Source organism: Trichogramma pretiosum, unplaced genomic scaffold (assembly GCF_000599845.2).
Source record: "Trichogramma pretiosum strain Unisexual culture from Peru unplaced genomic scaffold, Tpre_2.0 scaffold8, whole genome shotgun sequence".
Lineage (NCBI taxonomy): Eukaryota > Metazoa > Arthropoda > Insecta > Hymenoptera > Trichogrammatidae > Trichogramma > Trichogramma pretiosum.
Genome location: NW_019641699.1, coordinates 718563 through 731098, shown reverse-complemented (window position 1 = coordinate 731098; position 12536 = coordinate 718563). Strand labels below are relative to the sequence as shown.

The following is a 12536-nucleotide window of genomic DNA, read 5'->3' as shown; positions in this document are numbered from 1 at the left end:
GAAAAAATATTTCCAATATAAGTGGGTGGTGATATTACACTGAATTCAAGTTATTACAATTTGGCTTACTAGAAAACCATTTTTTGCTTTGTGGGCCTATGTTATCAAATCAATTCTATTTAACACTATTTGTCAATCAAATGTATTTACATACAGTTGATTCTCAAAATCAGCACATAAAATATGTTCATGATGTCTATATTTTCAGAGGGCACATTGTAACTTGTCGTGTACTATTTCACATTATATGAGTGTCGTGAATAAAAAAATATAGCTTTTAAAATAAAAATTTCCAAGATCATAAATTTGTTTTTGAATAATGAAAAAAGAGCCAATTTCCTCGGTGTTGTGAGTATGTATACTCATTCGTTCCTTGAAACTAATATGATGATAAGTATACTCATATTCCTCATAACATTACATTGATCTACTTTACTCTACTTAGTCCTTAAATAATTGAAAAATACATGCATTCTGTCCAAACTATGTAAGTCTTTGATTATTTATTTAAACCTGACACTTTTATGTTTTGCTGAAAAAGTAATTACTCGCATCTTTCCTCGTAACATTAGTTACTTTATTGTATCTTTTTTTTAATAGGTATACAAAAGGTTTCGTCGTTTTCTAAAAGTTTCACTCTTTAAAAGTTATACTATGGCGTTTTTCATTAACATTTTCAAACTGCTTGATAAAAACTGCTACTTTTATTTGAAAAATGTTTCATTATTATTATTATTATTATTATTATTATTATTATTATTATTATTATTATCATTATTATGATTATTACAATTCATACAAAAATTCTATTTTGATTATAAGTCAATTTATAAGCGATATTGATAGCTTCATTACTTATGATAGTTTATAATTTATTAAAATCAATTGTAAAGCAGCTAATTATTTTAATTAATTATTTTAGTCATCTAATTTATAACTTTTTTGTAAAATTCTGAACTGAATTTATATTTGCATGATTAGTATTGTACTCGAGCCACGTAATAATGAATGTTATTTGCAGCATTTTCAATTTTCAACTAATTTTGTATTGTAGTGAAGGTTGCATAAAATTTATTCCAATTATTTTCAAAACTTGTGTCGAAAACTCATTAGTAAATGTGGCAGTAACCTGCTACCACTTGCAGTACATAGCAATATCATTAAAAAATGAGATTTTTATATATAAAGATTGTTTTTTCTTAGAAAACAAGGATCATAATTTCAATAAACATTACTTTTTTAATGAACTAATTTTTTATCTATTATTGTATGCTTATCATGCTCAAACAGGAAGAAATCATTTACTTTAATACAGATGTTATGTACACCTGAAATTTTATCGATTAATAAATAAATAGTTCATCTCACAGTTAAGTGATTCACAATATTTAATTTAATATTTAAATAATCATAAAACTGTCATAATCAATAATTATTATTTCCAACTACTGCATTTTAACTAAAATTTGATTAAATCTCTTTTTAAAAAAGCATGCAATAACTGTATAATCAACTTATTCATACTCCGTAGAGATGTCTAGTTTCCAAAATCTCACAAACGCACTTTTAGATCTTCCATACGTTGCTTTATTCTTCGGTATATTTCTTTATATCTAAAAATTAAAAATACAGATAAAAATTATTTGAAAAGAAACTTAATTAACTTTTATGTCTTACTTTTCTTTTGCCAAGAAAATCTGTCGTTCTTCTTCAAAACGATAATGTTGAAGAATATTATTGCACTCTGGTAATGAAAGATTCAAAAATTGTGCAACATCAGAACTAATTTCAGGCGTCGAAAGCTTATCAACTAGAAATAGGCGAGCAATGTTTTCATGAGGTCCTAAGCCTACTCTTACTTCAAGGGGATATTCATCTTCTCGTAATCGCCGTTGTTCTATGAAACAATAGTATGATTTATAATGATCAATAATTCGTCATTGTAACAATAAAAAAATTTTTTACCTCCATTATCACGAATTACAAAGAGTGCAAAATTATCAGATTTGGCATCAACTTTGTATTTATCGAGCATTAAATTGATAACTTCTTGAGTACTAACAAGACTTGTTACCCAGACTGACATTTGAGATCCATGAGGGGGCGTAAAAAAACTGGTTTCTCGATTGTAAAAATGTCCATTAATCGAACAGCGTCTTCGAAGTCGATTTCGTGATTGTCTTTTAGCACCCGGTCGACGTCTAATTGCCGTAGAACCTTGCTTGCGTCGTAGGACTACACCATCCAACTGAAAATATAAAAATCATTTTTGAAATAATGTTTTACATTAAAAAAAAAAAATAGGTTTTAGTACCTCTAATCCACTATCAGTTGACATCGTCATATTATCATCATCACGAAAATGAATTGAGCTTACAGAATCATTATCACTGTCGGCTCGATGTCTTTGTAAACAATCTGGTCCAGACAATGAACGATTTAAACCTTTTTCTATCCAGCTATCCTCGTCAGTCACAGAATGACAACTAACAACATTAGTATCCAAGCTATCAAAATATTCTACTCTGCGTAAACCACCATTTTTTGTTGGTGTTCCATTATAGTTTGGAGTATCTGTATTGGATGAACTGCTTATGCTATGAGTGGGAGTACTGCTAACACTACTATCATCTTTGCTTTTGCTATTGCTTGTTTCTGTATTTGGACTATTTGGTTCTGATGTATCTGATGAGACTGATGGTACGTCAACAGTTGCATGTGTTTTCAGTGAAGGCAGACTTTTTGGTAAAGTTTGATACATTTTTTTAAAATCAGAACTGTCATTACAATCATTTTCATCACCTTCATTTTTCATCATTTCCCATTTCATTTTTTTAATGTCAAATTTTAATGGCAATGTAAGACTTTTTATGTGATCTGGAGAAGCTGGAACTGAATTGACTTCATTTTCTAGATGATTATCAGAAGGAGATAAATTTTTTGATTCTATATTTTCAACTTTTTTTTTGTGTTCTACTTTTTCCACATGACTTCTTCGATATGAATTTTTATGTCTAGCAGTGACCACGGTTCTTTGATCATCATCTTCTTTTAGATGTATCACACCTCGAACACCCCAATAAATTCTCAGAGCTCCTTCCAATATCAATCGTCCATTTACTTCCCTACTTCGAATACCTCCACTTTTGCCTTCATAATACTGATTAAAGAGCTTTAGCTTTGATTCTAAATGTGATCTATAAAGGTTTCATTATATTGTCAGGGTTAAGAATAAAATAATTGTAAAAAATAGTAAATATTTATCCTAAGATATACTATAAAATTCTTTAGAAAATATAATCAATTACCTTGGTAATGAAGATCGAGACTCTTTTTTACCAAAACTGGTGTGAGATTCAACTCTAGTGCCATGACCAAACAACTGAGGACCAAAAAGAGCTCCATAGCATGGAACATGACAATACGGTACTCCTTTGTGCTATGAGAAAATATATTTTAAAAGAATCATCCCATAAAAATTGAATTATATTGTTAGTACAAGTTTTAAATCTTAACCTCAGCATGTTGTCCAGGATTTAAACGCTTTCCACATTCTTCACAGCGTAAACACTCAGGATGCCAATCATATCCTAATGATTGTTTCCTTTCAGCTATTAAAATGGAAAAAGGTTTTAAATAAAATCATTAAAGTACTTTTTTAAATTAATGCTTTAACTAAGTAATAAACAAAGCTACTAATAATAAAAATATTCAAATAAACATTAAATGGAAAAAAGAATGATTGTTGTAAATCGCGAAAAATATTCCCCAACTAATTGTTTAACGAACCAAAGTAAACGGGCTTGCCACACTTATGACACTTCCACATGGCCAAATTTTTTCAGAAACTTTAATACTGATTCTTATAACTTAAATCCTTTGGAGAATTGCGAGAACACCATTTTTCAAGTCAATAGAAGGTTTGCAAAATTTTTTGCGAAGTTGCAAAGCACCTTTTGAACATGTACACTTTTTAGATATTTTTTAGAATAAAGAGCACTTAGTCTTATAGATAATAAACTAAACTAGGAGTTCATTAGCTTTCAATATTATGGTCATCGTACGATACTATACAATCAGTGATGAAGTTTACAAGATGATCAAATCGGCATAAGATTTTATTTTCGCATAAAATAAACCTCACCTCGCATGCGTCACTGTAATCGCGCGCTAAATTGAATTACGTTTAATACTTTTGTAATGACTAATTTCTATATGATTTTATTCCATGATCTGACTATAATGACGTCCTGTGTAACACAATGAGGGATTTTTTATTTTGCCGCTAAATTTTATATCAAGAAAATAATACTTTTATCCTTATTTGAACTTGAGTAGGGTGTACTCACATAGATCTTGATTCTTGTGTCGCGAAAAAATAAAAATTTTAGGATAAGCGTGTTGAGCGGCCGGAGCTGATTAATTTGAGCACTTACATTTTTTTACGGTAAAATTCTGCTATACGCACAACTTTTTACACGCAGAGGTTCCAAAATTAGTAGTCTTCAATACCTGTGAATATTTTCCTGATGCTGCGCAAAGCACTTAGTATGAAAAATACTTAGAATGCTTGATTTTCGACTTCGGTTTCGCCTCAAACTTATTACACATGCTTTAGGACTTATCGTTATTTTGTGGCCAAGGGAAGTAATATTCTATGATTTTAAAATTAAATCATGTCTAGAATTTAATGAAAAAAATAAGAAGAGTGTGTTACTATTTTATTATTAAAAAATTTATTTTTATTTAGAAACAGAAGCCATCAATCTATTCCCTTCTTATTGAGTTGAAACTTCATTATCACAGTTAACTTATAATTAAGGTAGATATGATAAACTTAAAAATTTATTTAAAAATGTTTAAAAAATGTAATATCAAGTTTTTCAAATTTCCGTTTGTTCTTAATGTATCGATAAATTTTTCATATTTATACTTGATGATATAACATTTTGTTACAATTAAAATTTGAGTTTTTAACTTGTTTGAAAAAAAATGTTATTTTTGTAACTACCCTGTAGCAAGATACAAACTTTTGATCGTTTACAAAGTTAATTATGACTACGAATTTAGAGTTTCAATAATAAAAAAAATTATAAATATATATATGAAAAAAAGTCTACATGAAATTTTATAGAAATATTTTAGGATTTAATTCCCTCTTTTATAATTTAAAATTGAATTTTGAAATATTTATAAATTACTTATTGACGCATTAACAAAAATAAAAAAAAGTAAGTGTATGATTTTAATAATAACATTTCAATTTGAAAAGAAAAATGTCTCCAAATTTTAAGTTGAAGTTTGTTTCATTGTTGGTTCACTATTGTGAGTTTCAGTTGAAGATTTGGATGAAGCTGCAGCAGAATCAGATAGGTGGCCCTTTTTTATACAAAGTTCAGTAGCCTGTTGAAAAACATTGACATAGATATAATAGTTGAATTTAAATGAGCCAATGTAAATCTTTGTCTTTTAGAAAATTTACCTTGCATTCTTCAGCAGTCTTATCATCAACGCACCAATAAGAAATTCCCCAAGTACAAGGTTTCGTTCCAAGATTTTTATCATTAGTTTGTCGCTTTGCTCTGCTGCTAATACTTAGTTTAACTAAAAAATCATATGACGAGCATAATGATAAGTTACTGCAGATTTTTTGTGTATTTCCATGAGTTTTTATTGCATCAATGATTGTTTGATCGTAATTCTTCATGAACATCATGCACTATAAATTCAAAATTTATTACATTATTTCAAAAGTTTAATGGGGTTCAGCAAGTATTTTTCACTCACTTTATCTTGTTCTGAAGTTGGAAGATACTTGCAAACTGAGGTCACGATTTTGTGAATATTTTCGTTCGCCTTTGAATTAACTAATAGTTTTTCAATATTTGCGATTATGCTTTGACACAAAGCACATTCTGAAACAGATTCTAAAGGAATATTTAATTATTTGAACGTTCATTTTTAACACCAATTGCAAAATTTTCTACCATGCACAGCTCCGGATTATTCCGTTAGTTATTCCAGAAGATCAAATTGTTAAACCTAAGGATGCAAGGTTACTACAAGTGTTAAAATAAAAAACGATGTTATCGAAAAATATTTTATTAAATACTCTGATCCTTAACTTAATATTAATATTAATAAGCATTCCAATCGTATAACTACTAGTTTAAACCATTACTACATAAGGAGAGTTCATGCGAGCCATTTCTCTTAATTCACCATTACTGTAAATCTTAGATTCAGTTTTACCTTTTAATTTTGTTGTATCGGATTTGCACAGATCAATAATCGTACAAATTTCTTTAGGGCTAACTTCTTGAGTTAAAAGTTCAATAACCACTTCAGCATATTCGGTGACGAAGGTATTGCACTTTTCCGACATGTGTCTTGGAAGATGATTACATACACCATGGAACATTTGTTCAATTTCATCTTTCGATTTTTTGGAATTCATAGCTTTTTCAAGATATTGCATAACAAATTCACAAACTACACATTCTGTATTTGAAGAAACTTCAGGTTCATCTGGTACACTTACTACATACGTGGGTCCCATGGGAATTTCATTTGACACTGCGATAAAAATTGAAAATGTTATTACAACAGTTAAATTAAGCTTAACAATCGATTTTTAACTTACTTATTTCACCGTTCTGATCAATTGGGATGAAACTGATTAAAGTCTCTTCCTCTTTATTATCATCACATAATTTAAGATAAACACAAACTTCTTGAGGCGTCAAATCTGCTAAAATCATTTCAATGATTTGTTTACTATAAGTTTTCACCATAGATTCACATTGGTCAATCAAACTATTAGGTAAATGAACACATAATTTGTCCAAAGCAGATTCTATAGATTCCTATTTGAAAAATATATTTATGTTATATATACTTTTAAAAATTATTTTAAAAATAAATATATAAGATTCTTTTACCTCGGTTTTGTTATCTTTAATAACGTTGTACAGCTGTGTAACGCCAAAAAGACAAAGAGGACAGTTTGGTTTATCTTCTTTTGGATGTTCGATAACATGTTCTTTAGGTATCTGTTTCCATGACTCCAATAATTGTTGAGATGGACATAAATGAATCATTGGACAAACCTGTAAAATGATAAAATAAGAGTAACAATTATTTAAAAAAAAAATAAAAGGTAGATTTAAGCTAAATAACCTCAGCTGGATCAATTTCTTGAGCAAGAATAGCTACTAGCGCGTCGCCATAGGTATCCACAAATTGGTTGCATTCACTTTGAATAGAATTTGGTAATTTCTTGCATACGCGACCAACAACATTTTTTATATCATCCTTTAGAAATGTTTTACAAAAATAGAATAAATATTCAAATTATTTATTATCAAGTAAGAATGTATCACGTTGGAAATACAACTTACCTCAGCTTTTGGATCAGTAACAGCTTCTTGAATATAATGCAGCACATATTCACACAATGCACACATTTGTTTTCCTTCCAAGTCGTTCTTTGGGACTGCAATAACTCTTTCACCAAATGGTAATTTAGGTTTGATTACTACATTTGGTGGATCACATAATTTCAGTGAAGTGCAAACTTCTTGGGGTGACATATCACTGAGTAGTAGTTGAATTAACTCTTTGCTGTAAATTTTTACTAAATCAACGCATTGATTACTTAAACTTTTAGGTAGTTCATGACAAACTTTATCCAGAGCAGCTTCAATGCTTTCCTATAGTGAATAAAGTTTCATAAATCGTTCATTTTAAGTATTAATTAAGTATAATTTATGAATTAAATACCTCTGTTTTTTCATCTTTTATCATATCATATAACTTTGTGACTGCAAACAAACAAAGAGGACAACTAGGTTTGTCCTTAACTTGTGATTTTTCTGTTAATTTTTCAGGTATTTGTTTCCATGTTTCAATCATTTGACTGCTAGGACATACAGCAACAAGCGAACAAATCTGTAAAGAAAAGGAAAATTACATGAGCCTACATCATTCAATCTAAATTAATGTCACAATTTACCTCTGATAGACTTTTTTTCTCCCGAATGAGTTCAGCAATCGCTTCCTCATATTTAGTTAAAAAGTTATCTTCAGATCCACTTTTAATTGCAGGTAAATTTGTTTTTATTTCCTTTAGCACAACTCTCACCTCCTCCTAAATAAGAATTATTTATTAATGAAGTTATTAAACAAATTTATTTATCATACTTTAAATAATAAAAATGAGTTATTTACAGCATCTTGGAGATTTCTGACATTTTGTTTTATGAAATTCATGACAAACTCACAACTGGGACAGTATGTATCATCAATTACAGAAAAACTTAAGGGTACAGACATTCTTTCCAATGGTAACTGTAATTCTTCAGTCTCTCGTGTTTCAATATTTGATTGGGTATCCTTGAAAATCCTTGAAGCTATTCTGGCATTATTTTCTGGTAATAAAGGCCATAATGGTTGATTCTACAGAAATGTTTTGATTTCATTATTATATTAACAAAAAATAAATTAATTGAAATTAAAAAGTCTCTTACGGATTTTGCAGGAGCTGGACAGATTCCACCCATTTGACAAATTAAATTACCATTCAAACTTTTCGTCAGATATGAATAAATTACAGGATAGTATTCATCTACAATTGCCTTGCATTCAGATGAAAATGATTTTGTTTGTCCACAAAGTCCTTCAAGAACTTTCTCAAATTCAGCTTCAGTTGTATTAGCAACCAAAAGATCTCTCAAATGTACAACAAGTTGTTCACACAGTTTGCATGGTAAATCATCACCAATATCAACATTACCTACACTAGATAGAGGTCGAATCTCAACATCAGGAGTCTGTAATTTCAATTAAATTACTATTATTGAATTCTGAACTAACAATTTAAGAGCGATAAATGAAGCTATATCTGCGTTAGTTATTTATTGATCATTTTGCCTTTATACTTTGTGTAATTCAGCATCTTGCTCATAATGTAACATTACATCTGAACAAAATATTTTCAATAGTTTACGCATTATAAAATAAAAATGAATTTACCTTCTCAATGTCATCTCCATGGATGTGGAATTTGCCAGAACATTGACCAGAAAGATGGCAAACATTATTAGCATTCAAGTTTTTCTGAAGATGAGAAAAAATTGTCTCAAAATGAGTCAAAATAATTGATGAACAAGCATCAGAGAAAGAACTGAATTGTCCACAAATATTTAGTAGCCTGTCTAAAACTTCATCTCGCGAGGACTGGCCAAACTTGTGCTCCATATGATGTGCAATTGTATAACATTTTGTGCATTCATCTGGTGTATATTCATCATGACCAATAGGAATAAGTACATCATTGGGCTATAAAAAACAATAAATTAATCTAACATAAACAATTACTTCAACTAAATGTCGCAAAATTAAAATAAATAAATTTCTCAGAACTTCAAGTCAAAGGAGTGAAACAATTAGTGACTCATGAATAGAAATTTGAAAGATTTATCATAAAAAAATGTCAGGCATTATTGATACAGCAAAGATAGCAACAGTTTTTCCTAATAATCTTTGAACAAAAAAATTGAAATAATATGAAAATTATTTGTATCATTAATCTAAATTTTTTCAAAATGAAAAAAAATGATTTATACCTTAAGGGGGGACTCCTTTTTATATGATTCTAAAAGTTTATCGATATGAGCAGAATTGCAAAGTCCAGCAACAGAGCAAACCACTGAAGGATTCATTTGAGATGCCAGAGTTTCTACTAATTCTGGAATAAACTGATCCACCAATTTATCACATTCTTTGACAATTGGTTGAATATATATTAAGGCACAACTTCCTTCAAATACAGCTTTCAAATCTTCTTGAGTTTGATTACTTTCTAATTGATCACGTGCCTGTTGTACCATGTCTTTACAAATTGTGCAGACACTATCTTGATCATCTGGAACTTGCATTTTTTCCCAAACATTGGGTATACAGTGTTTTGTAGCCTTGCATCCAGCTGCAGTTCTATAAAATTTATTTTACATTTTTTATTAATAAATTTTAATAAATAAAATTCAATATTGGAGTAGCAATTATAACAAGTTCTTACGTTAGGTTTTGGCACCAATATGATGGTCCCCATGTACAAGCTTTGGATCCTAGTAAATGTGGTGTATCTTGACCATCAATATTGATTAATACCCTAGCAGTAGTTACTGAAAAAATGAAATTAAGTATCATGTTAACATGTTGGTCAGAAGTAAAAAAGTAAAAGATTACTATTTTAAAACACTTGATCATAGATAAATACATTTTCATAAGTTTATAGTTTGCTAAGAAAAAGAATCTGAGGATATCAATCTTAATTGACAGGTGAAGAATGTCAAAACTATTAGTAATAAATAGATTATTACTCATCAGGGAATTAATCATCAAGTGTTATTTTATTAAAAATTCATTTGCAATAAAAATTTTTATCAAAATTTACACTTTTAAAATTTTAAAATCAATTCTAAAAAATTACCTATAACTGATTATGTTTATGGAATTTATTCATGTATATTACTCAAGTAATTGTTAAATTGTCTTTCTATGCTTGAGCAGGAAGTTGTGAAAAAATTGTTTGGCTGTTTAATATAACATAAGCTTGAGTCACTAAAAATGTTGATGTATCATTCTGGATTGATACAACTATCTTTTGTATGACTAATTGACCATACATAGCAATACAGACTCTAATCTATTACTTTTTTATTCAACAAAAAGGATAAAGAGAGCCCACATGTACGCTGCTTAAAGCTAATTTACCGCGAATCTCAGTACTGGTTAAAAACATTAAAGGTACTTTGAAAATGTAAGAGTATCAAACGCCAACATTACGCATTATTTCATCAGTTTTTCGCGATGTAAATGTAGATGAAGAATACCTATACACACACATATATATGCGTGCAATTAGTCACACTTTTCGCAGTTGCAGGTATATATTTTCGATGATATTCTGACATAGCGAATTTAATTCGATTGCAATTCATGTAGCGTTAAAATAATTAAAAGATTTTAAAGGTTTAGTTTTCAAACTAAGAAGCTCGAATAAGTGGACTACAGTTTTGACTATGCAACATTCGAGTAAAAAATTTGCCTCATGTAAGCGTGGCAATAAGAACAAAAATAAATTCAATTTTAAAAATTTTCAAGTTCATTATTTGTTTAGCCTCGAGGTGTCTATGTTTAACAAATTGTACGTATGACACGTATTTGTTTGAAAAATTGTCCAAATTTCGTCGACAGTGTTGGCTAATGTATGCTGCAGAAGCAAAAAAATAACGAGTCATCCGTCATAACACGCAGATATTTAGCGAGTTATTTCTTTGGCCTTCTTGGCGGTTGAAATGAAAACAAAAGCAAAACAAAGACGCGTATGTACAACAAGCTAGTGCAAGTTAATCGATACGTTTTTTTTTAACTATATATAAATACAAAACCTCCCTGAAATGTCGAAGAAACGCATCAATGACAATAACAAAAAGTGTTAATTAGCAAGTGCAAGTCTCAATTTATATAGCGTCGATTCATTTTAACAAAGAGACTTTTATCACTCGAGATAAAGAACACTCATGTGGGTGTAATGCGAGAGTTTGTGTACTTTCATTTATCATAATACAGGCCCGAACTCGGCACGGCCTCAAAAGTAATAACAACGCGCTGCGTGATAGGCAGAAATGCGAGTAAGAAAACGGGGATAAGATCATGCGAGACTCAATAAACTCTAAAGGATATCGACTCACCAGCTAGAAGAGCGCTGATAAAAATAAATAAGGTCCCCTTCATGGCGGTGAACGTGTGCGAACGTTAACGTTCGGGTTGTTCCTCGCAACTTTTCCAATGTCCTATACCTACGCAGTTATTAGATCACTCGGATATTAAACCAAAACACTGCGTTAGTAAAGTGAAAAGGAGAGAACGTCAGTAGCCCCCTCAGACCGTCGTTGACTTGTCGGAATTGAGCAGTAAGGAAACGAACGTCCGAAGACTTTTGAAAATTGAAATGAAGCGTTATTCGGCTGAGCCGAGAACAAGCGTGCGTGTGCGTAGCGACACTACAAATGATCCAGCTTCGTCTCTTGCTTTTTATGCGTCGTCAGTTATTAGAGTTGTAGTACTGGAATGACTGATCGTTGTGAGTAGCGCTACAGTCGCTGTTGTTCCACAGCTGCTTGCAACTCGGCTGCTGCATAACGTGACTCTGAAGGCTTTTTTTACAATTGCAATTCCAATCGAGTTTGCGTTAAACATTAAGAGTAACCAAGTGACAAGTGTACACCTCGCTACGCTTTCTATGCCAAATAGTGCCAAGTATGTATGAAATACATACATACAGGCTATGCAGCTTAACCCATGAACGATCGAAATGCTTGATTTTTTGTTGGTTTTCGCAGCGATTTTTTTGTAGTTTTGGGACTTAAAAAAATTTTGCACGGACCTATTTCCATGTAAAATTTAATGCCTTTTCAGAAACTGAGCTCAAAATATTAATTTTATGCGTAATAAAAAAGTTATAGCTACTG

The 12536-nt window shown here is 30.3% G+C and overlaps 2 protein-coding genes across 2 annotated transcripts; both read right to left on the bottom strand.

Moving 5' to 3' along the window:
- Positions 1-598: 598 nt before the first annotated feature.
- On the bottom strand, positions 599-3829 carry LOC106651182. The gene is made up of 7 exons (XM_014369585.2): positions 3790-3829; positions 3517-3611; positions 3309-3439; positions 2315-3197; positions 1966-2248; positions 1678-1897; positions 599-1613 (listed from the first exon to the last, which is right to left on the bottom strand). Exons 1-7 carry the CDS (start codon positions 3827-3829, stop codon positions 1553-1555), a joined length of 1713 nt encoding a protein of 570 aa, XP_014225071.1. The 3' UTR covers positions 599-1552.
- Positions 3830-5205: 1376 nt separating this feature from the next.
- On the bottom strand, positions 5206-12151 carry LOC106651173. The gene is made up of 16 exons (XM_014369564.2): positions 11757-12151; positions 10079-10184; positions 9627-9993; positions 9034-9339; positions 8529-8831; positions 8230-8457; positions 8015-8149; positions 7783-7950; positions 7401-7712; positions 7180-7314; positions 6942-7109; positions 6644-6866; positions 6253-6576; positions 5788-5927; positions 5483-5719; positions 5206-5403 (listed from the first exon to the last, which is right to left on the bottom strand). Exons 1-16 carry the CDS (start codon positions 11797-11799, stop codon positions 5290-5292), a joined length of 3309 nt encoding a protein of 1102 aa, XP_014225050.1. The 5' UTR covers positions 11800-12151; the 3' UTR covers positions 5206-5289.
- Between the last annotated feature and the right edge of the window lie 385 nt (positions 12152-12536).

Excerpts from the sequence above, each read along its gene's own strand:
- LOC106651173 (XM_014369564.2), bottom strand. The coding sequence starts at position 11,799 with ATGAAGGGGACCTTATTTATTTTTATCAGCGCTCTTCTAGCTG. Across the intron at positions 7,951-8,014 it reads AGAAAAAAAGTCTATCAGAG|ATTTGTTCGCTTGTTGCTGT; the intron begins GTAAATTGTGAC and ends TTTTCTTTACAG. Across the intron at positions 7,713-7,782 it reads TAAAAGATGAAAAAACAGAG|GAAAGCATTGAAGCTGCTCT; the intron begins GTATTTAATTCA and ends TATTCACTATAG.
- LOC106651182 (XM_014369585.2), bottom strand. The coding sequence starts at position 3,829 with ATGTGGAAGTGTCATAAGTGTGGCAAGCCCGTTTACTTTG. Across the intron at positions 2,249-2,314 it reads CAACTGATAGTGGATTAGAG|TTGGATGGTGTAGTCCTACG; the intron begins GTACTAAAACCT and ends TTATATTTTCAG. Across the intron at positions 1,898-1,965 it reads TGTAATTCGTGATAATGGAG|AACAACGGCGATTACGAGAA; the intron begins GTAAAAAATTTT and ends ATTGTTTCATAG.